Source organism: Oxyura jamaicensis, chromosome 4, assembly GCF_011077185.1.
Source record: "Oxyura jamaicensis isolate SHBP4307 breed ruddy duck chromosome 4, BPBGC_Ojam_1.0, whole genome shotgun sequence".
Classification (NCBI taxonomy): Eukaryota; Metazoa; Chordata; class Aves; order Anseriformes; family Anatidae; genus Oxyura; species Oxyura jamaicensis.
This window is the reverse complement of record NC_048896.1, coordinates 89,265,302-89,291,776: the sequence shown is the minus strand read 5'-3', so window position 1 is coordinate 89,291,776 and position 26,475 is coordinate 89,265,302. Positions and strand designations below refer to the sequence as shown.

The window sequence follows — 26,475 nt, the reverse complement described above, 5'->3', positions numbered from 1 at the left end:
CAGTGCAGGTTTTTTCTTCATGTCTTCTGGCTCACTAATGATGTGAAAAATGGTTTGAGTTGAAGATATAAACTAGATGTTAAGGGTGGATTTTTTTATTGCATATAAATGAAGCTCATCAGTATCAGCTTGTTACGCTTTATAATGATCTTATTTTGACTCTACTGTGACCTTGTAGTGCAACACCAATATAAAAATGCATATTTTCATTTGCAGATTCATATGTTCAGCTAGCTGGTTGTCTATTAACTTACTTTGCTATTCCATGTTCTGCTACATTAAATGCTATCGTATTTCTGTGCCATTATTTGGTAGGAAAATCTAGTTTTAGAAACGTGGTGTCCCAGTAGGAAGTTGGTTGCTGTTTGTAGGGTAAGCTTTATGGTTAAGTTAGGTATGTAACCTTTTGGTTTGTGTTCTTTGGGGTGGTTGTCTTTTCAATTGGGTGCTTTTTCAATAGGGTTGGGGAAAAAATCATCCATATGTTCACTGATTATGTAATAAAAGTAGTGATTTTGCCAATACCATTAGAAACAAACCTAGATTGTGAAGCTACCAGTCTCTTTATCATGTGCTGTAAATCCTCTCTGTCTTTGCTTAGTTTATTATACTAGAATAAATTTCCTTGCCTTATTGCACATATTGTGCAAGTTGTACAATCACTTTTTTTTTTGTGTGTGAAATGATGTAAATTTAAACCAAGCATCTCTGTTAGGTCAGGGAGCAAATGATTCAAAAATCTTTAAACCAATGGACAGAAGAACTCCCGCACCCAAGAGCGTATGTCTTGCAGGAGTAGTAGCACTGTAAAGTTGCAGGTATAAGAGAGCACTTAATTTGAAATAACTTTTTTAATGGCTTATAACTATTTAACATGACCTTGCTTTTTATAGATTCTACAAGCCAATCAGTTTTGCACGTTGGTGGTCTTAAATCAGTGGTTAAGTAGGTGCATGATCCTTCAAAGACACTTGACTACCCATTTGCATTAATACCACAGTGTGCTTTTTGCTTTTGAGAATTACCGGAAAAAAAGCTGAGTATGTCGCTGACTTCAAAAGTTCTGTGACTCTTGTAAATGTTAGCCTGTATTAGAAAGGCTTCTTGATGTATAAAGTAGTGTTAAACTAATTAACAACAGGAGATACCAATTTTCTTGAAGTGGAGATTCAGATCTTCACTGTCTCTTTTTGTCAATGCGTTCCTTCTCCAGCAGAACTTAAAAAATTTTGGTCACTGTTACCTCCTGTAGAATATCAAAGCAGAGCAGACATTTTGAAAACCATTCTTAAAACACTCTATCTTTCAAACCAGTTTAGCAAATATTTTTTTTTAAATAGATTTTGATAAGCATAAATGACAACACTCGCTGTATCAAAAAGCTGATTATCCTCTGTTCTTCCTTCTCTCCATTTTAGTCCAGTTTTTCCTCCTTTCTGTGCATAGATGCAGCTTTGGTTTTAATTATTTAGAAACAACTTTGAATGGATTAACCAATTCCAAATATTTGGAAAGATGCCTGCAGGCAAACTCAGGTGTTCCATCATCTAATTTGGTTAAGGCAAGTCATAAAAGCTTATTTTCATGTCCTTTGGAATAAGAGAAACTTGTATTTTTCAAGTCAGGTTGCATGGCTCTTGACCAAGTACCTGATCTCTTCATGAAGTATCCCACTGTTCTTTTCCCCCACCCTAAAGCTAAAGACTCTCTCTTCACTTTATTTTTAAAAAAGCTCCTCAAAACTGTGAAATTGTCTTCTGAAGCCTCAGCTGAACATCTGCTAAACGATTTGTGTGTGTTACGCAGTTTTGGCATCAGGTTTTGCTCCAACTTGTGAAATCAACCTTTCACTGAGTAACTTGATCTTCCCACTGATGACTTTTAATAAAAAAAATAAAATAAAAATAATAAAAAAGAAAATAAAAGAAGTGCATGCCATTTTAAGTAAGACTTAATGCTCAAAAGTGGATGCTCTCCAACAATAAACTTCTGGTCAAAATGTGATAGGCTTCAGTTTGTTTAGGGCTTTGAAGCTCACTTCCTGGTTGTTAACAAAGAGCAGATAGTGTTGAACTTAGAGCTATGTGGATTTCTAAAGAAAGTTTCATATTTAAGAAGCTAATAGTTGGCACCTCTGGTCTGACAATTACATATTTGACCTTGCATAGATGGTGTTCTTGCTTTGAGGTATGAGCAGAATAAAGGCATTCTGTGGGCAATGAACTGCAGGCAGATGTGCACACCAGGAGCAATGTGCAGGTAACCTGTTGCTTCTGTTCTTCTGGAAGATGATCTCTGCTCCCTTGGGCCTCCTTGCACTGCTAAAACTGCCTTCCACTTTCTGCATTAGTAGTATATTGTCATAGACTTGTAGTATATATACATACAAGAAGTAAATGCTGTTTGGTACAGCTGTTTTTCTACCCTAAAGTCTGAAATGGCTTCACCCCAAAAGCCTGAAATGGCTGTTGTCATTTAATTTACATGGTCAGGTAAAGTAAGAGTGAAATTCAAGTCAGAAATGGTCACAACAAATAAGAAACATAATAAAAATGCAGTTCAAGAACATTGGATCAGTAAACTTTCTACTGGAGTAGGATGGATAGCAGTAATAACGATGTGATTTGTATCTATTTTCACTGCAGCAGTGTTTAGGAATACCAGAGTTTGAGTGGAGGAGGCTGTATGTTAAAAGCTGATACTGCTGTACCCTTAGAAATCTTTAAGGTACATAGTTCAGGAACGGCTTGTAGGCAAACTCATGAGTATGTATTAATTCATCAAAACAAGTTTATATTCATAACGCTTCCATTTTACATAGGTAAATAAAACTCAGCATAATACTTGCATGTATTCTTTGCTTCACTGTCATGCAGAACAGACGACCTGAATTTCTAAATGCAGAATGGCAAAAGCCATTAAATGGCTTTGTCTGAAGCCAGTTACCATGTCCCTCTCCTACAGCTCCACACTGGGGAGGTTTGAGACTGCTACCTGTAAAACAGTTGCTGGTGTCCAGGACGTTACCTTAAAGTACTAGGCTATGAGCAACTCAGAAGCTGCTTTAAATGTTTTTAGTTTAGGCATGGCAACTTTCAGTAGATTGATATAATGACTGTTTGGGTGTGTTCATCTGAATTTCAAAGTGCTGTAATTCCTGCACAGCCTTACATCTGCTGTTTGTCTCAAGCATCTGTGGGAATTAGAATTATGTAAATGTGAGATAGGCGAGATCGATTCAAAATAACAAACTTCCTCATTACAAATCATTTGACACTTCAAAGGCAGCAATGTGAAGTATGCTGTGATGCTGAATGTCTGTTTTTTTAGTCATCTTTTAGACAAAATGGGTTAGTTAATTGTAAATATATCTAGCAGCTATTTAAGTACAAAATACTTAGTCTGAAAGGCTAGCACAATGTACTGTCATTCAAGATCTTCAATTGAAGTTTTATCAAGTTATCAACTGGAGATTGTCTAGGTGCGTTAGACTTTTCTCATTGTACATTCTTCCTGCCAGACGTTTCCTTAAAAATGTAGATGTTACTCTACATGTCACGCTTTCTCCTATTACTGTTCCAGTGACAGGAGTTCATTATCTGTCAGAAAAAGCATAACTGCTGGTACAGACAGATCCTGCTTGGACAAGAGCCGCAGGGCTCATGCTCACCTGGCAGAGGATTAGTCTTCTTTCCTCTACCACAAGTGCCTACTACAGAAAACAGTCAAAGCAAAGCTGTGACCAGAGGCTTTTTCCTGCCCACTGATGCATCTAAAAAGCTTTGGAGGCTTTGTTGCAGTCCCCTGGTGTACATACTTGTTACTGTGTACTGCTGGGTGAAGTGCAGCTATTTGCTGAGCTGCAGAAGTTGCTGGGACAGGAGTACAGGACGCAAAAAGTAGGCAGATAAAACACTTCTCTTTATTTGGCCCTGCAGCAGTCGGTACCAGAATGTGTGCATTTTGGTGACTATGTAATAGTAAAGCTGTTGGAAAAATTGGAGGGAGATGATGATTGGAAAATGTGAGGTGCTGGTCTGGGACAGGCTTGTTGAGAGAACTGCTGGGTACAGGAGCAAAAGTCATAATCCACGGGGTTTCTTAATCTAGTGAGGAAATGCTTAGGGAAAAAATAGCACTTGGAATCAGAAGTCCTAAAAAAAAAATCAAACCTGAAATAAGACACAAGGTTAGAACAGGATTTAATTCTTAGAACCACTTGCCAGAAGAAGCAGCAGATCTCTTCGTGCCAAAAACCAGTAATCAGTTGGGGTAAGTTACTGGGGCCTGTCAAAAATAACCAGGTAAGATTCAAAGCTCTGTGCTACACAGAGCTCACAGAAGATGCTCTCATGTGAAGGTTTGACTGTGTACAGCAAGGAGTACCGTGTTTACTTTGCAGACAAACTTTTCTGGCTTGTCTGTTGAATCTGTGGTTTGGCCGTCGCCTTGCTTCTTTCAAACAGCTAGTTCTGCAGCTGGCTTTTGAGTGGGACATTCCATCAATTACTGTGTTTATTTTTTCTGTAGTGATGTTAATGTGTAGCATTATAACACTTAATAGTAGCTTAATGAACTTCAGACAGCATTATTTTACGAGCAGAGAGTAAGGAGGCCTCTTAATGTTAATTTGCCACATTTTTAAATGAACTTCATTAACTGTGATGCTGCTGTTTTGTTACCACCTATAGCATGGTTTATTATTTTTCTCCCTTCTATCTCAGTGTCATTTTTACATAGTCTGAATTTACTTTGAAGGATCGGTTCTTGGGAACAAGAGAACAGGGACAAAGGAATGGAGACCATAATCAGTTCATGTTACTGCCATCAAAGCCTATTGTGCTGTCCCATTTTATCCCTGAAATTCAATTTTTCTTTCCACACACGTTTCCAAGTAGGTAGCATCACTGTGGCCTGTTCTAGTCCCCTACTTCTGATGGCTGAGGTGGTTTTCACTGATTCCCTGTTGCAGAAATATGCCAACCTCCTTCTTCCCCAGGTGATCCTTGTTGTCTGCCTTTGTAGCTGTTTGCATACGCCTTCTTCCCAAGCTGTGCAATGGTAATCGTGGCATCTAGGTAATCCCTGGACTTGCGTACTCATCACAGAGGAAAATTTAACAAATTAGTGTATAAATATGGAAGACTGATGCAACCATTTTGTTTGTAATTGTTCATTATTTGACCCTAAATTCTGTGGGAGGTCAGGTTGCAAGTTGGGTCTTCGTAGTTCAGTGTGTGAGCAGTCACCGAAAGATTAACGCAGCTTTTTTAGAGTTGTTGTTTTAGAGCGATCCAAGTGTTTAATGTATTTCATATACAAATAGTTTAAATGAATGTTTACTGTACTACTGAATGCTGAAGTGCATCAGCAAAAAATTAATATGAGAATGGTGCTCTTATGCATCTAGTATCTGTAGTCAATCTTATTAACGCTTGGCATCAAGCCCCTGATAGCTTGAGGCATCTTGGCCTGTTTTCAACTTTGCATTGATGCTAGCAAGCAATGAAAAAAACATTTTGCATGTTCAAAAAATGTATAAACATTATCATATGATATTATGATTCACCTGTCTTATACAAATAGCTTAAATAGCCTAGTTAATAACTGTTGTTGGCTTTTTCACACTAAGTTAAACTTACTTTCTACAAAATGCTACGTTTTTCTACCTGAATCAAGCCTTTTTTTTCCAAACTTGTCATAAGCCTAACTCTTTAGGTGAATTATCTTACTTTGAGGGAGAGTTTGGAGGGCGATATGAGAACATAAAGTATTGTTTATTAAATTAGTACTTTTTGTTAGGTTTTGAGCCTTGTGAAATGACCATAGTTCATATGTTTTTATTTTCCAAAACCTATAAATGTTCGTGTGAATTATAAGGGACTTTATCACACATTTTTTCCTGACAGTTTTCTGGAGTTGTGGCTGGAGATAGCATAAAATAACTGACTTCAACTCATGCATGGAGTGGAGACCAGTGGAGATAAATAACTGTTGACCTGAGTGCTCCAAGTCTTAAAATGTGTTAAATAAACTAAAACCCTCATATAAACACTACAGAGCCTTTGAGCAAAAGCTGTATTGCTACCAGAGAAATGTTGTTCTTTTTTAAATCTGTTTTTGGCGTAAGAACAGCTGCAGAGTTGATGTTTTGAGATATTTGGTGCTGAAATGTATGAGTAGTTTTCTTGGCAAACTTGAGGCCGTGCATCTAGATCTGAAACTATTGAAGAGTTTGGTTTTTATACTTGGGAATGAGTTTATCAAAACAGTGTTACATATTGGAGAGAGAACCATTGCTGGCTTCTCAAAAAGTTGTAGGGAAGTGCAGAATTTTACTAGCTATGAAACAAACGTTGCTATCTTTTAGTTATAACTGTGGAAGGAATGTATAACTTGTAACTTAATCATAAAGCTTTAATGTGCTCAGTGCGTGGTTACAATGTAAAGATGTTTCACTCTGAGGATAAACAAGTTCCCATTCTAAAAAATGGATGAGGATTTCTGCATCTGGGCTGGTCTTGAAATAGAAAGTCAGAGCTTTCTAAAGACATCCCAGGGGAGCTCCTGCATTGCCACGTTTGAAGAGGTCACTGTTGTGTCAGTAAAACAAAACTCTTGGATGGAGTGGTTGCTGTTGAACCTTGTCTTACTTCGACTGCGGAGATGCAGTTGGTTCACAGTTGGTGAATAAAGTTTGCTTAAGGTCTTCTGGAGTAAAGGAATTTTGCTCAGATACTGGAGCATATTGTTAGCTGTTGCACAAGTCCTGCAGAAGAGGAACAGGTTTGATAGCCTTTCATTTTTCTTAGCAAGAGTTCTTTTTTGTATGTACTTAATTCCTCTAAGTATGTGTAACTACTGTTTTATTTCCAATTTACTACTGAATTCTAATTCACTATAGGACCTTAACATTACAAACCTTATTTAGATTTAAATTAAAAGTAGTCCACACTTGAATATGTGCTTACTAGTTTCTTACTTGGTTCACAACTTTGTTACAGACATATAGCTAGCTGTTTTTAATTTCAAACTTATGTGAAGTGAAAATAGCCACCGGTTAAAGACAAATTATCCTACTACCTTTTGTATGCACCATTTCACTTCACAGCTGTTATTCTTCTTACAACGTTCACTGTATCTTTGTGAATCACTTATTTCTAGTACAGCCATGTGAATTCATGAAACTGAGCCCACTTTCATGTTCCACTTAGTTTAGATGCCTGAAACTGGTATTGAAATAGGTGATTATTTTCCATCCCAAGGCAGTTACTCAATGACTTGTTGAACTCCTGCAGCCTGGCTTCCTGCAGGTTTGTCCTCCAGCTGATATAAGCTTAATTCTAAACACCTGCTCCGTGGAGAAAAGCTTCAGTAGATGCTTCCCGTGGTGGCCATTTGATATCCAGTAACTAGTGAGCGTTTGCTGCAGCCTGTCCCTCCCGTCAGGGCAGGTGCTGGAGTCTCCTGAAAACAGGGTGCTGCTCAGCAGAGAAACCAGGAGTGAGGAGGTCAGAGCTGAACCCCGATCATCTCCTGCTTGCGGTGATCGGAGCCCAAGATGTGCTCGAAGGAGGGGACGTGCACATACATGCTTGGGATGTTCTTACAAAGGAAAAGAAAACAGAAATGCAGCGTAGGGCTGTAGCTTTTATGTTGGCCAGGGGTAGAGGTAGTAATAATCAGAGTAAAGGACTCCTCGTTCTTCAGAGTGTTTTCTACCTTAATTATTGGAGTTCTGTGCAGAATCATAGGGCTGGTAGCCTCCCTCCCTGTAGGCACTTGCAGCTTAAAAAGCAGTGATGTTTTAAAAGCTATATGTATGTAAATGGAGCAGAGCACAGGATGATGGGTGGATGTACTCATCTGTGCCCGATGGAGTTGGAATACAGAACACTGGAACACAAGGAGTTCTCCAGAGTGTGGTACTGACTGGCGTGGAAGAGCTGTGCTGTTTCTGATGAAGCCAAGTGCTCTTGCTACTCATTTCTTCCATTTCCTTAGTCCTAACTAATGAAATATGCCGTGGAGAAGCATGAAGAGTAGAGTAGGCACAACCACAACAGGGAATTGTGATCAGATTAGAAATAAAAAAGAGAAAGCAAAACCCAAAAACATGGGTCACAAGAGCATATGCAGGTTTTTTTCCAAAGGTTTATTGCGTGATTGTATCTTAGTATTTCCTTCTATCAATCTGCATGATTAAGGCTTAACTGTTTGTTATCAACTGCATAAGCTGTTTCTTTCCCTACAGATGGACTTCTTAATGCTTTTTTGAGATTGTTCCCTAACTTTCTATTTAGTCAGCAGAGAAGAAAAATCTGTTTATTGGTGCAATTTAAATGTGATTGTAGTTCTGAAAGGAAATCTTTTAATTAAAAATGTTCTCCTCTGTTTTCTGGTTACATACTGTCTATTTAATGGAGATGACTGCCAAGCTTTGACTTCTTTTGGCAAATACGTCCAATTAGCATTTCTGTACCAAATAGAACCTTTTTATTTTGAATTTGCAAAAGGAACGTAGGAATTCTTCTTGCTTACAAGGGATTTTTTCTGCCTCAGCAGCAACTACCGTCTTTTCTGCTCATAGCTGAGGATTGCCACATTAACACCTCATTGATAAATTCGTTCAGTTGGGATTCTCTCACTAGCTCGTTGACCTAAAACACTGCCTATATGCTTCTTTAAAAAATAAATAAGTCTGGTTTTTGATGAGGCTTAAGCTAGGAAAAGCTAACAGATCAGTGTTTTATTAACAAACCAGCAATTTATTGTCTGCATAGCATATTCAGATCTTTTTTTTTAAAAAAAAAAAAAGTAGGCAGATGAAAATGTTTTTGTTTTAATTTGGTGTAAAATCCAATGCTGCTCATTAGGAGGATGCATATAGCACAAATAAGTGTGGGGAGATGTATGAAGATGTTATTTTTAACTTGAATCATCTTTCCATTCAGAGCTGTATGGAAAAATATGTAGACAAGATAATGAATGTGGTGGCATCAGATATCAAATGACTTATACAGATGAATGACATGGGCAAGAGGTTTTTAGGTGGTCATATTATCAGGCACAGGGGAACAATGCACTTTTTTAACCTGAGAATATAATTGGAAGTGCTTCGAACTATCAAAAAGCAAAATTATATTTTTTTATGGAGTTAACTGCCATACTTCGAGTTGCTTTGAGAAGGCATTGATTACCAAAAAAAAATAATAGACAAAAAGGGGGGCATAGGGAGGGGTCAATATTTGTCTAATTTTAATTTAATTCTGTAAACTTGCAACTAGCTGGGGTCTGACATCAGTGTGACATACCTGGGTCTGATAGCACTAGAGCTGTGTGAGACCCTTTGTTCTTCTCCCTTTGTTCTTCTGATACAGCGCTGTGGTCATATATTCTGTAAAATGTAGTTGCATGTAAACTACCCTTAATATTTTGGGGTTTAAAGTCACATGAATGAAAGCTTCAGGAAAAGTCCATACTTAACCACTTATGCTATGATTTAGAAATACATGGAGCGTGTCTACACTTCTGTAAACAAGAATTCTGACAAATCTAGTGCAATCGGGTGTGTTTTTCTAATAACAGGGAATTCCTGTATTTAAAAGGAAAAAATGGCAAATGAAGTGCAAAACGTGAATGTGATAAGTTTGCTGCTGCTTCTGTTTCTTTATCTTTGTCACGGGAAGGTCTTAGACTAAGTATTTTCAGCTGTCCTAACAGCTGAAAATGCCACCTATTTGAATGGTTTAGTTCGCTGCAGCTCCTACAACGTCTGTCACTTAGCAATTCAGTTGTATAATTTTCAGCACTTTGCTGTGAAGACTACATAAAAATGAACTTATTCAAAATTGAAGTGTGTGCTAATCAAATATTTTAGTACTGGATTACTGTTTGTGTATTGAATTATGGTATCCCACAGTGTATTTTCTGCAGGAAAGTATGAACTGTCACAGCATGATGTGTTTGTGCAGCTCGGAAATAACTTCTGGCAGTGTCCATTCAGAATGGGCCTCGTTCACATCGTTTGGAAACATCTGAGTCTTTTTTTTTAAGAAAAAAATATGGGAAAAAATCTTTGATAACCTGGGAGATCTGTACTTTTTTAGGAAAGTATTGTCCTAAAAAAGAGGTCTCTAGAACAATGTCTTTTGTATCTGTCTTTTGGTTCTGTTACATGGACTGCTGTGTGAAGTGTCAGTACAATTTAACAAGCCCTACTTTCCTTTTGCTTTGCTTTTGAAGGACTTAGTAAATATTGAGATGTTTTTGACTGCTAAAGAAGTGGAAGAGTCATTGGAAAGACAAGAGACTATGACTTGCTTGGCTTGGTGTCACGATAACAAATCCAGGCTCAGGAAAATGAAGGTATGAAAATGTAGTGTTGTTAATGTTTTGCTTAAGTAGTGGTTTTCTAAACTACTTGGATATTTGATGCGGTCAATTTGGTTTAAATTATAGGTCTTGAATGAGGCTTTGTATAAAAGTAAGGACAGTAAGTACAAAATCCATCTTTTAAGGTGTAGGTTACTGGCTCTGAACTAGCTCACTTGAATGCCAAACCTGAATGCAAATGTGCTTAGTGTCTTGATGCATGTGAGTCTGTGTGTATAGCTCTTCTTGCATCCTGCTGAGAATATAGTTCCTAGTTTATATATGAAGGTATCTTAAGAGTGAGATGAGTTGGTAAACATATGTCCTGAAGCTTATCACTGAGAGAAATTTAATACAGATTTGTCTTAGTATTTTTGAAGTGTATATATTAAATGTTAAAAAACACACACACACACACACCTTGAGTAAAAAAATAACCTTCTGTAAGAAACTGGTGAAGTTTCTTGAAAAATAGGAGTCTAATCAAGGAATAAGTGCATTAATTTGTCTGCCGTTGAATACTGTGACCTGAACATGCTGTATATTCATTCCTGCAGTAGGTTTAAATTTCCTTATCCCTTAAATTCTGCATTTTACAATGTCCTGTAATCGTTTATAGGGCTTGCAGAAATCTGTTTTTTAACTATATTAACCAAAACCCCTGCCTCCTTCAGAGATGTCTTTTTCTAAAACTAAGCACTTTCTTTAACCAAAAAATGTTTAAGTGCAGTTAAAGGTAAGCAAAGAGTGATGTTCCATGTCACTCAGGGATGCCAATGTGAGAATGAATGGAAGATGGGACACAAAAGTAAAATGGCCAGTGATTACTCTAAAGAAAATGATGATCTTGTTATGGAAACGATTAAAGGAAAACCAGAATTGGTATGTAAACACGATTGCATAATTATATTGCTGGGGAAAAACAAAATAAATTATAGTCTTAATATGCTAAGCAATATAAGAAATAAAAATCTCAATGTCCTATTTTTTTCATCACCAATCTTCAACAAGCAAGGAAGGAAAAATCTTCCCCATCCCTCTTCTTGGAAAAAAAAATATATATATATATTTCTGCAAGCCCTTCTATATATTTAAAAACCTAAGGCTGTGAGAGATCAGAGTTGGAAGAAAAGAAGTCCCCATGCTTCTTTCGGAAACACAGACATTTCTTCTGTTTCTGGTTGCTTAGCTACTCATCAGTGTTACTGTTCTAAAACCCAAGCCACCATCTAAAAATGAGCAAAATCAAAAAGTCAAATGATGTTGGCCTGGGAAAACACGTAGTCCTGTGGTCTTTACACATGTGAGCCAGCTAAACTCTTGTGAATAGCTGCTGTGGAATTGTTTGAAGGTATGCAAAGCTGAAATATGTGCATCATCTGACTGTTCAGGACTTTTTTCTTTCAGTTACACTTGTCTACAGAACTGATAGAGCCACTGACTTGTGGCTTGCTTGAAGATTTGTTTAAAAACAAAAAGACTGAAGATTTTTTCTTGGGCTGTGGGGTTTTTTACCGCTGAAATAGTAAAAAGGAAATACCAAGCCCTAGGATTTGGTATTTAAGCCATTTAAACGTTTGATTAATTTTATTAATAGAAACAAACTTAGCTAAAATTCTAAATGAGGCTTTTGTGTGGATCTCAACAAAAGGGAATTTTAACGTAATTCTGTTTGAAAATTCCAAATAAAATAGAGAAGAAATTTTTATTCTTTGCTAAATGTAGGTACAAGTACAGAAAAATGTGTAGATGGAAAATAATTCATCTGTTCCTTAAACAACTATATTTTATTGAGTAACAGAATGTATCACACTCAAACGGCTACGTTTCTAATCTTAAAACAAATCGTTGAAATATGTGCATTAGTCACCCTAGGCAGTTAGCTGATACAAATTTGGAGTTGCTCAAATTCCTCATGAAGTCACTGAGGAATTTTGATATTATTGTGCTGATGGACAATAAACAGAGGGCAACTATTCAGTACAAGCATGGGGGAAGAGAAAATAAACTGGGCAGATGGGGCAGGGTAACTGAAGGAATCGTTATTTTTTTAAGATTTAAAGGACTTGGGGTTTTGGTTGTAAGGTAATAAAACAGTTGACTGTGTCCCTATAAAGAAGGATAATGACTTGTTCTTTTTAATGGGGGTGGGTGGGGAGAATCTGTTTAATTCCATATATTCAAAGTTTTTTATAGATTTTGTGAACTGGTGATGGAATTTGATTTAAAGGGGCACTGTCAACTTCATTAGGCTTCAAATTTTACCCTTGTCCCAAAACAGGTAAATGGCACTTGGTTTTCTTGTTTGAGATTTGTCTTCAGCATGGCTTTTAGATGTTTGACAACAGCAGCAGGATAGTAGTTTGAAGAAAGGGAGGGGGAGAGATGACCGCAGTAAGCTAAACTCCGTGCTGCTTTTTGTTAATAGAAGGGGTTCAAAGACTTGTTTCTTCATTGCAGTCTTCTGGGGAACACCTCTCTTGTTTAAATTATCATATAGCCCCAGACTTCTGCTCAATCTACTACTTTAAACTGTAAGATAGTTTAAAATCCCTGTTGTTCTCACTTGCATCCCAGATAATGATGGTTTCAGTCATTAGGAAGAAGTTTATCCCTGCTAAACACTGAAATTCTGAAGGAGGCAGGAGGAGTTTTGTTTGCTTTTGGGGGATTCTGTGCTGACGTCTTGTCCACAAATCAGCATTTCAATTTTTTTCATGAATACCTAAAAGCAAGGAAACAAGGTTGCATGTTATTAACACTTTTTGTTGTGCACACATAGTATTTAACATACTGTGCAGTGCAGTTGTGGCACCATCTAAGACCCTGTCTTGTCTTTAATCTCAGAGTTGTCTGGAGTTCAGCCTAAGGATTCAGGAGTTCATTGAACTCATTCGACAGAACAAGAGACTGGATGCTGTGAGGTATGAAATTAGGATGCTTACCAAACAAATTTCTTAATAAGATGCTATAAGATGCTATAATGCTTCCTTAGTAACATGTGACTATTACTGCAGTACCCAGAAACCCCACTGCTGCAAAGGATCTTACTAGCACTGTTGTGATCAGGTTTTGCATTTAAGTTGGGGTTGAAATTTTTGAAGGTGCATCTGGGAGGACACCATACCTTTTTAACAACTTACTGTTGTCATTTGAACTCTGCATTTTTTCTACTCTTCAATCAAGGGCTAGGAAGCATCTGTTTGTAAAACAACTGTGTATTCTGGTGACGTGTAATGAACGTGTTTACCTTAAACCCATTTTCAAGAGGAACAGCTAGCATCTTACAGAAATTCATTGCAATTTTATCATAAAAATACAAAAATTTTATCATCACACTTTATTATAAAAAATACTAAAAAAGATTAATGAAATGCCTATCTCAACTTTTCATACATCTCTGCATTGTTACGTGAGGATAACAAGCTATGTTATCCTCTCCCACTCCCTTCCCTTAGTCCTGAATAAAGGAACAATCTCAATATCCTTTTTTACCTCTTTTGAACTTATTCAGTGTTAGGACTTTGAGAACAAGACAACACTGCCCAAGGTGGTGTGAATGAGTCAGACTAGTTAGACCTAATCACAATCTGACTTCAACCATTAAGATGATCTTTCTGGCAATTTCAGTACATAAGGCAATTTATGCTTTTAAGTTATTGCTAAACCCTAAAAATCAGGACCACTAACACCCCAGGATAATGCAGGAAACCAGTTCTGCTGAAATGAGTGGAAGGTTGGTAGTGGGACTATAAAACGTGTTGATAATTCTTAAAAGCAGTGATCTTGCCAGCACCATAAAGTATGATGCAGGTGGCAGAGCTACTGAAGCTTAGACTTGGACAAAGGGGAAAGGAAGTCACAGCAGGTTCTGTTTTATAAGAACTTTTAAACCTAGGGTGAAATGACAAGCTTTAATGGCCAGACTTCATGCTTCTTTAATGCATCACGATGATAACACTGCACCTGAACATTTCCATGAAGTTTGATATTTAGGGAGTTGCAAGTCTTCCTGCCTTTAAAGCTGTACTGGAAATGGAAACTGGCAGGAGGTTTGTATTTTGTGGAAAAGCTCCTTTTTGGTCAGAGGAGTGCAGAGGTATAGGAAACATATAAAGTGTCATAACATAGCCATAGACTGGAAGTGTTCTAGCTCAGCTGTCTGCTTTAGATGGAGAAATTCCTCCGCAGGGTGAACTGGATGACTTTTGAATAAAATGGGTGAGAGAGTCTTAATTGTTTAAAAATGTAAAAAGGAAAACACAGTACAATGTTGTTGAGAGGTCAGTCTAATGCTAACACCTACACCAAAATGACTTGCCTTTTCTTTTTGGGGGTTATTACAGATTGTTCTAATTTTGTTCATACTTCATGTTTGCTTTGAGATACTTCACATCATTACTACTTTGCCCTACTTGCACCTAAACGATCATTGTTTTGGTCGCACCCAAATGTGCAATCGGATAGAACTGCAGCTAATTTTAGCATGTTAATAATTCGGAGGGGAGGATCTACGTGCTGTCACTTAGAGGTGTGCACATACCCTTTGATAGAGCTCTCGATTCTAAGGAATTAAGTCAGGTACAGTTGAAAAGGGTGAAAGACTCAACTGCCTGGTCTGTTTTCTGAAGCCCATTGTGCTCTTTATCCAACAAATACTGTGCCTCTGTGCCTTTAGCTTTACTCCCTTTTTGCCTCTTTGCCAAATGTGCAGTCATGCATCTTAACAATAAATAGTCCATGCTCTAAAACTATTTTCTTTGAACTGCAACTTCCTTATGTAGCTTGGAAACCAGAGCTGAAATAAGGAGATGGGCTGAGAATTAGGACAAGGAATTAAGGTCATTCCGTATTGTATTGTTATTACTGAAAATTTGTTTCCTTCTGATTTTTTTTCCTCGTAGAACGAGTAAAAGTTTGCAAGTTGTCACCCTCAGCATTTTAGGATCCACTGCTCTTGACATGGGATAACTTGTACAAGCATAGGCTGTTATTGTTTTATAGTTCCTCCTTTTTACCTTCGTGTCTTTCTTTCCAAATGTCTATTAAAATATACCTAGGTCCTCTGAGATTTAAAACCTACAGGTCCTATCTACATTGCAAGTAAGCTTCCATACGTTGTGTCAGTAGGGCTAAGGCATTCCATATATCTATAGAATTTCAGGGTCAACAAATATTTTATACTTGGCAGTTATAACTTGGCAGTGGTAATAACGCTGCTTTAACTTTTTAATTTCTCCTAAATGTAAAAGGAGCTGCTGAAGGCCTTCTCAGTTCACTCTTTAACAGGATAAGTTTTGATAATTTTGTACTTTGAGTTCAGCTTCTCGATGCTGTCCTTTTAAAGAATGTGGCTGAAAAATGTCAGCTTTTGCCATTACATTCTACTTCGCTTCAAAATAAATGTCTAATGAGTAAGGCAACATATATTTGAGGAAGGGGTAGCATAAATCTTGCTGCTTATAGCAAACTGTTGCAACTGGTGTTTTTATTAGCTTGCTTCTCTTAAGTGCCTGCAGCGGGATTCTTTCAGTATTGTGTCCGAGGTGCAATAAATAGGTCAGGCATCCATTAGAAAGCAGAGAAAGAGGCTGTTTACCAAGTAGTTTCCTGTATGAGTGGAACTCGGAGAGCTGACATTTTGTTGAAACGCAGCTGGTGTTTAAATAAGTTTGAAAGCTTTGCTTACTGCCTGCTGAGAACCTCTAAAGTGGCATCCTGCTTTTAGGATAAAATGGATGTGAGCCTTAAAAATATATGTTTTATATAATAAGTGTTTGAATTTCTGTAGCTTTTTAGAATATATCTACAAACCGACCTTGCTCTAAGGTAGCTTAGCAGAGTGGTCTTGAGTTTGTTTTGAGAATATACAAAAACTACTACTTCAATACAAAGAGTAAATCACTTCTGCTTAAGTACATCACGAAGGTTTTTCTTAGCCTCGTGTGATCAGCTTTTAAGTCCTACAGTCTCTCCAGGTTTTTGGAAGCTCGTACCTATTGCGGTAGCAGCGACTGGCCGATGATGCTAATTGCACGCTTTCAGGGCTTTCACTAGCCTCAGTCGGGAAAATGTGAGAGCATTCTGCTACTTTGCTTTCATGGGAGGCTAGAGATGCACATTCTTAGCCAAGGCTTAACAAAAACATCCTGCACACTTTTTCTTAGGACATCAAGGAGAAAAGTAGTAAAAGAAAAAAAAAAGCTGGTGATGTACAGAGAAAGAGAAAATGGCCACAGTCTACTAATTTCAGTGTCCTTATCTCCTGCAAGAGTGTATATACACAGCTTGTTCCTCATCTCCATCTCCTTGAAGGGAGAGGGGATGTGGTTTGAACAGTTGCATAAAAATAGTTACCAAATAAAAAAACACTTTTGAGTGTTTTGATTATAAATTTTGCTAGCAGTCACAGTGGTCTCTGAGATAAAGGCATTCAGGCATGGGTCAAAAAGATTGAGCAGAAAGGACAAGTCCTTTCTTGAAAATACCCTACGTTTGTGTTCAGTTATTGATTCTTCCTGATAAATGCATTAATTCAAGTATTCAGGCATCTATAGATACATACTCCATAGTTTAAAAGCTTTTTAAAAATCACGGTACCCTTACTAGACAAACCGTAAGTCTTAGCCCTCGTAAATACCCTTTCAGTTTGGGATTTGTCAAGTACACTGCTAGCTGTTCCTGCAGCCCAAGGAGGCGCTGCAATTTCAAACAAGCAGAAGATGACTTTGTCTCTATAGCGTTTACAGAATCGCTCTGGGATTTGAGGAAAGGAAAAAAACTTCCTGCCTATTACTTTGATCTGTCACAAGAATTCAGTTAGTGGTTTCAACGAAGGTCCACTGATAACCATTAAAAAAAAAAAAAAGCCCACTGCTGTAGCTATACTGACTAATATGTGCTAGTGGTGCTAAAATCATTGTCAAAAAGTACTCTGAGGTTCATATACACCTCCAAGAGCATGACGTTTGGATAGAGGGAGAAAAGGAGAACAACAGAACAAAAAGGGAAGGGGGTAAATAATGGCACGAGAGCAAATAAGGCGTTATTTATACATTCTGCAGTTACAAGTACTCATAGTACTGCTTCTTGCTGCCTGCTTCTTGCTTCCCAATGTTAAAAAATGAGCACTGTGAATTAACAAACTTGCTTTTCTTTCTAAAGGGTATCTTACTTTACTTCTGCTTCTGTTTGCTGGCAGTCAGAGGATAAAGTCAGTCCCGACATCAGCATCTCAAGCATAATGGGAAGACTTCCTTGTTTTCTTAAGGGGCAGAGACAGCAGGGAAAGTCAGGAGGTGACAACTAACAGAAGGTCACTTTAGAAAACCTGATTCCTTCTGGCTGAACCCCAGAAGGCCTCCACACCACAATTTGTTCAGTATTTTTCAAACAATTGAAGTGTTGGCTTGCCGGGCACTTCTCACTTGAAAGGCTAGCACCCATGTAGTGTTTTTTTTTTTTATATATATACACAGCAAAATATTTATTCTAGCCCTTCTTGAACATGTGCATTGTGTGGCCAGTATTTGCGTGTTGCAGCTTGTAGCCCTCCAGGAAGGGAGATGTGAGAGCAAGTTGTCGAGGCCTGACAGGGAGAATGACCACAGTGCTAACAAGGACGGTGCAAAGCCAAAGTACCACTTCTGTTTTAACAGCACGGAGCACAAGTGCACAGTGGTCATTTAAAAATGACTTTTCTTCTTCCTCATGAGTGTACACACAGAAATTTAGTTCAACTGGTAGGTCTGAATTTTTGCTTTCCCTAAGCTCTCTTTAAATGGCTCTTGCTTTTAGCTGCGGGTCTGCACAAATGCTTTAGCTCTCTTCCAGCATGTTCACCCTGCCTCGGCTCTACTCTCAAGCCACGAATTTTGTACTTCTGCTCTCATACCAGTAATCACCTGGGGAGCAATATTTACATTCCTGAATTGCTCACCCAAAATAGGAAGCTGAGTGGAAACAGTCTGTCCTGCATAACTTCCCCTGCTTCCTGCCTTGGGTGGGAGAGGAAGTAGGAGCTCTGAAACACTGCTCAACAGCCTGTTCGTGTGCTATTGGTGACCCAGTCACAGTGAGTGGAAGACAGCTTTCTAAGTTCTATCTAGATCTTTCTTTTTTAAAATTCAGCCCATGAATTGGACAATTAAGGAACACCATATGCTTCTAAAATAATTTGTACTCTTCTAAAAGATCTTAAAAGATTTTTTAACAAGTTTAAAAGGAACGAACACTCACCAGAGCGCTTCAGAGATGACTTTGTGGCTTTGCTGTAATACAAACTAGGGAGACATGCAGCACAGAGAAGACTTTTCTGCACTTAGGCAATGCCAGAAATTCAATACGGAGCTGGTTCTGTACTCAGTCTACTATGCAGCGTCTGCGCAGCACTGAAAACAGGCTTTTGGCAGAAAAGCTGAACTAATTATCCAGTTTAAAGGCTGGAGGGTTCGCCCGCAGACTTAAACTCCAGCTTGAAAGTTGATGATGTTGAGAAGACTGCATAGGGAAGTTTCCATACAGCATTTTGAAGTAGTCAGATATCCCTACCTGATAATCCTCTAGTTTCTTGGTATTAGTTTTGTGGAATATCTTAATTTCTTTTTGCTTTAAAGATATTGATAGTAATTCTGTCACTTCCCTCAAATATCCAAGGTTTCAGTCTTGTGCATCTCTTAAGAACAAGTTCACACTGATTATAGGTTACGCTTGTATTTCCCTGGCAAAAAGTAAGAGGCTGTTACTAAGAAGCTTTTTTTGTTGCATTACCCTACAATTTCTAGTGGTCTGTACAGAAAGTGACACTGCCTTCAGCCTGTACCAAAAAATCACTTACTCAAAAGCAAGCGTTCTCCCAAATGCCCGCATAAACAAGATAAAATCAGAAGTGTTTAAAATTTTAGTGGTTTGTAATACCTGGTAACCAGACCACATTCCTTTTTGCAAGTGTTTGCAAAAGGAGTGTGATGCATTGAGCTTGCATAAATGGAGACGTTTCTTCGAATGGTCACGGACATGTCATTCTGGGTGTAGGTGAGGTTAGACTTCATGCTACAGTAGAAAGTTCTGGTTTCTAAAAAAAAAATTACAGTATAAAATTGCTAATGTTTAAAGTCGTTCTTGCATCCCCATTTACAGGACGTTTTTAAAGCCCTTTAAGTGCACCACCTTTTTGATTGTGTGTATTGGGAGTAGGATCTAGAGTTTTTCTCTGAACTCTAACGTAACTATATTAATTTACTTGATTTAGGAGCAAATGTATCTAAAAGGACTAAATTCTGTGTTTCAGACATGCAAGGAAGCATTTCAGTCAGGCTGAGGGAAGCCAGCTGGATGAGGTTCGACAAGTGATGGGAATGTTGGCCTTTCCTTCAGACACTCATATCTCCCCCTATAAGGTAATATTATGCTTGAAATTCACTGATACAGCAGAATACTAAAACATGCTTGTAATTCTTTCCTCACAGGAGAATGCAGTGATAATCTGTAGATAAAATAGTTTTTTTTTTAGTTTTTCTTTCTAAAATCTGTCTTTATAGTCCTTAATGTTAAAATCAATCCTTGCCTTTATATTAATACAGATAGTACTTGTATGGTTGCAGTTGGATCTTAATAGTAACACAATCTCGGCACTAAAGATTTGGGACCGGAAGCATGACATGCAAATATACAGCAAGAGACAGAAGATGGGGAAGTAAAAGGAAAAAAGAAAAAAGATATTAGGCTGTAGCCTTAATACACTAGCAGTGGTTCTTTATTGAACTCAAATTAATGTTCTTGTGGTTGGGATGAAGAAGGATCATTTGGATGATCTGAAAAGAGTATTTGTAATGCTTAAAGGGGTTCGTTTATTTGAGTTATACAAATTAATATTGGTATTAGTGGTAATAACTACATCTAAATTTAAATTAAATGAAATTCATAGGCAATTACTGTTCTTACAGATGGCAAGTTTATTCTGTGCTCATGTGCTAATTCTCTGCAATTTCTTTTAACGTCGTATTGGAGGAAGAAGGTAGACAAGAGTAGAGCTGGCTAAGCAAGACAATCCTGTGAAATGCCATGCCAATACGTGGCAATGTCAATATAAACATGGTTTTTAAACAATTGATGCTGAAATCAATGGTTTAAAACCAAGCAGAATTAAAGTCAATTTCTTTGCTAATCCTGGAGTCCCTGAAGGATCCTGGTATTTCTTATTCTGCATAAGATATAAGAACATAAATGGTGTAAAAGACTGGATTTAAGACAGTTTTAATTGCTTTGCTAGCTAAAGAAATATGCAGGAAATTGACAGCACTTGAAGCAAAATAGAGGATTTTAGATGGAATGTTTCAGTGAGAGAGAGCAAGGAAAAAAGCTAGTATTGTTTCACATACAGCCATCCTTTTGGAACAAATTCCCTGTTCTTTGTGAATCTGATGTAAAAATTCTAGTTTATGGAAGTGATGGTTTTGGTCCTCTAATAAGTACCTAGATAAACCAGAATCAGTCTAAGCTTGTTTGGAGGTAACTTTTAGCATGTTGAGTGCGAGTTGTGTGCGTAAATGGCTCCTTAAAATAGCTTTAAGTTGAATTACTTTTAAATCAATGAAAAGACATCTCTAACGAATTGATTTTTGTTAACCCAGGGGAAGAAGGTTCTTTACAACCAATTAAATGAACTTTCTCCAGCTTGTTGTCCTGGCTTTTAGTACTTGAGGAAAACTTGTAGAAAGGTGGACATTTTAGTGTTGTGGAAAAACAAGCTAGTTTCTTTTGGTATTTTGTGAACACACTTGTGTAGCTCTGGCTAGAATTATTCCATCTGGGCATTTAGTAACTGCTTTTGTGTCCAATCACCTAGGCTGTCAGTCGTAGGATTTTCTTGATCGTTTGTGGTACTTTTGCTCTTAATTAGGGATCTACTTTAGACTCTTCTCAGAAATTGCCTTAAGGTCAGAACAAAAGCTAGAACTCTGGGAACATTCCGGTCCTAGATGGGGCATTTGATAGAGCAAACAGTTATGCGGTCTGGTGGTAGAAATAATGCTTTTTGCTTTACTAAATGCATACACATTTCTTGCCTTAACTCTTGCCTGCATCTGTATGAGTTCTCAGCCATTTTCCTTGTAGATTTGGAGCATTTGGAGTCAGGCAAATATTTCCTTACAGATTCTACAGGATTCTTTCCTTCCCCATGCATTTACATCTGGATGTTTTTCTGCTGCTTCCTCGTGTCACATCACCTCTTTCTTTGTGCTGTTTGTTTTTTTTTTTTCACTGTAGACCCACAGTTGGTCCAACTATTTCTACTGGGAGACATTTTCCTTTTATCTCTCATCTAGTATTCCTGGTGGTTCTGCATCTTCGGTGTAGTTCCACTCTCCAAATGCTTGTCAGAAAAACAAACCAGGACTGGTTTGAGCTGCATCTGGTCTCTAGTTTTTTTTTAAAACCAGGAACATTTTTAGATAAAAATAAAACCCCAAAAATGGCAACTTTGCAGATCCTGTCTCTGGTCCAATAGTCATTCTGCCTCTGTTCATGGAGACACAATTTCATTCTGTATTAACAGTTACGAGTTATATGTAAACTATTTCTCCACGCTATTCAGATAGCTCTGTTGTTAGTTACAGTTAAGGGATGGAGAAACTTCTGCACTTAGGTCATTCCAAATCCACTCTAGCACTTCTCTAAAAGCTGGCCTTTTGCAGTTCTGCAATGTATTTCCTAAGTTTCTTTCAAATGTAGTTCTTTGAACATGTAACTTTAAAGTAATGATGAAAGACTTATTCATAAAATACTTTGAAATATATATGTCTCAGGCCAGTCTGATCTTTCTGGGGTGGGGGAATTCAAGAGTACAGGTTACAAGAGAAGGTGGTGCTGGAGTTCATCCTTCTTCAGTCTCTCTTCTGGTGTGAGCAGCTAACTGGGGAGAGGTAGGGAGGGCTGAGGTGGTACGGAGTGAAGCATGAAGACTGACGTCTGCATCACACTAATGTCACTGCCTAGTTACTTTTGGTATAACGTGTTTTGAATTTGCTGCTGCTCTCTGTGTGTTGTCTGTCATTAAGTCTTTAAATAACTTTCTCTAAAAGCATGCTTAATAAACTAAAAACACTTTCTTCTAGCTGCCTCCAAGTGTAGAATGTGCAGTTGATAATACTGAACTTATTTCTAAGAGTGGTCAGCACTGCCATTTCTCATAACAAAAGCTGCAGGTTATGGATACGAAGGAGGAAAGGACAAGGTCTTTACCTTTATATAGGAAATATCATAAGTATATCTTCAGTCTTCACTTCCTACTTGATTCTCTCACGCCATTATCTTTAGGGTTCAAAATATTCTTCTGTGGGCTTCTTTTTTTTTAATGGAAGCCACGTTAACTACTGTTCCCTGTCCTCTAACCTGGAGTTGTGCCCCCTCTTCAATTTAAAACCCTTCTTCCCCTCAGAACTGATAGGAAATTCTGTAAATATACATATATATATATTACATCACAAAGGGGTATCAGTAGAATTAGCCCAAGTTGAGGTAAAAAAATAAAAAAGCTTCTAATTATTCAACAGATGTTTGTCCAGTATGATGTTGGTTCAGAGGTTGTAGAGCAAACATCCACATGCTAATGTTGCTTCATAAGCAGACTGGCATTCTAGAAAGGAATAAAGAAAGCCTTCCCGGGATTTACATACCTTAATTAGAGCATTGGATAGGTGGGGAAGTGGAGGAGGGTGGACATAACACGTAAATCTGCAGTTAGGTCGCTTTTGATAGAGCAAAGAGCATAGGTACAGAACGCTTACCGCAGAATCACTTATTTTGAACATAGTTGTGTTTGCTCTAAAAGCTGAAGCGTTTTCTTTGAGCTAAGATCCGATAGCGTTAGAAGCTCACGTGCACAAGTATAATGAAAAGTAAGTTTGGTGGAATATCAGTCATCTATTTTATGTAATAATCAATCTAAATTTCTAAAAGTCAGTGTTAAAAGGTCCTTTCTAAACAAGTACCCTCATGCTGTGCGTTAACGTGTATACTTTTAGTCTGTAATGGATTCAGTCTAGTGAGTTCTGTACAATTCACCCCTCCCAGACTCCCTTCCAGGACAACTAGATTAAAAACAACTTATAGCTGTGGTGTTGTTTTTTTTTTTTAACAGGATCTCTTGGACCCTGCTCGATGGAGAATGCTGATCCAGCAGTTCAGATATGATAACTACAGACTACATCAGCTGGGAAACAATTCTGTTTTTACTATAACACTCCAGGCAGGCCTTTCAGCTATAAAAACACCGTATCCTTTAATGCACATGCTGCCAGCAAGCACAAAAATGTTTTTTCTTCTACAAATGCTTTGCAGAGAACTCAAAGAGGAAATCCGGCATTTAAATATTTTTATTCATGAGTTTAAGTGAAGTGTGAATTGGCCTCTATTAAATTAAGGGCAGAGAGTAATAAATTGCATTACAGGTTAAAGAAAAGGGGCAGTGGGGGGCGGAGGGGAAAAAAGAAAAAGGTGTAATCTATGCTGTTTTCATACTAGGCCATCTTTCCATCTGTCCTAATATGCTTGCTGGAGTTAGTGAGCTGGATCAGAACTATGATTTCTTTTAAATACTTAGAATTTTATCCTGTTTCATTTTGATATGAATATTCAAATATATCTGTCCTTGGAAACTGAGATTTCCTACACACCGTAGTGTATTAGAGAAGTACTGATGCGTGGCAGGTCCTTTTTGCTCACTCGTGTTCTTTTTTGAAACCAAGCACTTGATTTTTATATGTATATATTAAACTTGAATAGTTCAGTACATTCTGTAATGTATATTATGCAATATATAATTCTATAATGTCTAGTATGCTATATTTGCACAATTTACTACCTTTCTCTAATGTATTTCATTAAACTAATTCATGTTGCATCTTTGGTTGTGCCTTAACTTGCTGTTAAATAGACAGTGTTATAAAGAGGACGGGAGTTCAAAAAACCCAGACTGCCCTGTGTGTAGCAAATCCCTGAACAAGCTGGCTCAGCCCCTGCCTATGGCACATTGTGCCAACTCCCGACTAGTCTGCAAGATTTCGGGGGATGTAATGAATGAAAATAATCCTCCTATGATGTTACCAAATGGATATGTCTATGGATACAATGTAAGTGTTGAAATCAAGGACTTTCTGAAGTCTAAAATAGCAGCGGTCGCGGGAACTTCCTAATAAAAATAAGCTTTTAAATTTTGTTAGGCAGACAGAAGCATCATCTTTATTGGCAGAAGAGAAGTAACTTCTAACAGTAATTTTTAAGGGACTATATGCTATAAAATTGGTTTTTAAAGAAACTAATGTATGGCTGAATGCAGGAGTTGATAGCATGAAATCAGATGGCAATGGAAATTCTCTCCTCTGGAGTGTGTTAATACAGAGTAAGTAGCTTTTGTCGACAAAGATATTTTGACCTCAGAGTATAACTTTTTTTTAAATGTTATCTAGTAAAGAGTTAAGTCATGTTTTGAATTACTAATGTTTTGGTTTTCTGTTGTGAATGTTATCTTTTGATTTCAATCTTTTCTAGTCTCTGCTTTCTATTCGTCAAGATGACAAAGTAATTTGCCCAAGAACCAAAGAAGTCTTCAACTTCTCACAAGCTGAGAAAGTCTACATCATGTAGGTCCGTAGAACACACGCTGAAGTGCCGCTGGAATTTTGACACAGTGTATATTGGCATACCCTGCAAAGGGGGGGGCCTTAATGTGTGGCAAAGAAGCAAAAGCTGCCACCTTGGCGATCAGACCTGTCGGTGGCATTATTGTTTCTTGCGACCAAAGATCAATGAGCAACAATAAACACTCGTTTAAAAAAAAAAAGAGAGAGGAATTATGACTTAAGTTTGTACTTGAATAAAAACAAAAACAAATTTTGATTGTTAAGGTTTTGTAACATAAGGTCAAAAATTGGACTCTTCTCAAAAGTACTTTCATCTTCTAAAGGATAACTTTCTTTAAAGATGGACACTTGCACTGGGGGAAAAGTTGCAACAGATTTGAAACTAAATCCTTTTTTCTTCCCTCTTCTTCACAATTGTCCAAGACCCTTTTGTTATGAAAGATTTCAGTACCACAAATATGTTCTCCTTTAAGCTCCTCTTTGCCTTCTTTATGATCCTCTCGTGAAGTAATCATGAACATGAATCATGTAACTTATTTCCATGGGAAGATGTTGATGTCATTGACACAAGACTGGCTTCTCTGGAGGATCAACTAGGGACTGGTTTGAAGGAGTATGAAGTCTTTTTCCAAACCCAAATATTCTAAGGAGGTTGCATAAGTATCAAGAGGAACCGAGAACATTTCAGGCAAAATCCAATGCTTGTTTAAATGTTCTTTTTCCAGTCTACCATAGTGTTAAAGTCCTTCTAAAGTTATTAGTTATGTGCATAGGGTTCAATATGAAATCATTAGTGCTACTGCCTTATTTCTTGCTTTGAGAATGTACTCACATGAAAATGAGCTGGTATTCTTAAGTGTTGGGCGAAGTTTTCTGAAGATGCCTTGCAGGATGATTACATAATTTTAGGGTCTAAATAGTATTCATTACTGAAACTAATAGTTCAATTTTACTGACTACAGAACACATCCTTATGACTTTTGAAAAGAATTAAACCATTGTAGTTTAAACAAAACCATATTGTAGAGGTTTGTATTTAGCGCTTATTTTTGCATGTTGATGTTGATTAGCTAATAAAAGATTGTAAATGTAAAACATGTTAATAAAAATTGTTTTCCATTCCTTGATTATATAAAATAAGAAAGTTGCTTTGTATTTAAACATAAACAAAAATCTTTATAAGGGTCTCAAAAGGAGTACAACTGACACGTGTCTCTTACTGTTCTGCAAGATACATTATAAATAAGAGCACCTCAGTCAAATACCTGTTTTTGGTTTCAACTTCTCATGAACCATCCACTGTAGTCTACGTTCCTGTCAATTCTCTCACTTCCTACAAGATTCCCTAATGTCCTGGAGATCTTCTGCTAAAATGATGTTGTGGGAGATGCTAGATATGAGGTTTTGATGCATCACTGATTGCTTTAAAGAAAGCTACCAAAGAATACTGGGGAGAGAC

General features: G+C 37.5%; 1 protein-coding gene across 1 annotated transcript in view; it reads left to right on the top strand.

Moving 5' to 3' along the window:
• MAEA (macrophage erythroblast attacher, E3 ubiquitin ligase) overlaps positions 1 to 26,141 on the top strand; it is a 49,483-nt gene extending 23,342 nt beyond the window's left edge. Inside the window, exons 4-9 of the mRNA XM_035324838.1 lie at positions 10,246 to 10,368; positions 13,222 to 13,298; positions 19,664 to 19,772; positions 23,516 to 23,649; positions 24,311 to 24,506; positions 24,925 to 26,141. Coding sequence (XP_035180729.1) covers positions 10,246 to 10,368; positions 13,222 to 13,298; positions 19,664 to 19,772; positions 23,516 to 23,649; positions 24,311 to 24,506; positions 24,925 to 25,020 — 735 coding nt within the window. The 3' untranslated portion in view covers positions 25,021 to 26,141. The remainder of the gene's footprint in view (positions 1 to 10,245; positions 10,369 to 13,221; positions 13,299 to 19,663; positions 19,773 to 23,515; positions 23,650 to 24,310; positions 24,507 to 24,924) is intronic.
• The last annotated feature ends 334 nt before the right edge of the window (positions 26,142 to 26,475 follow it).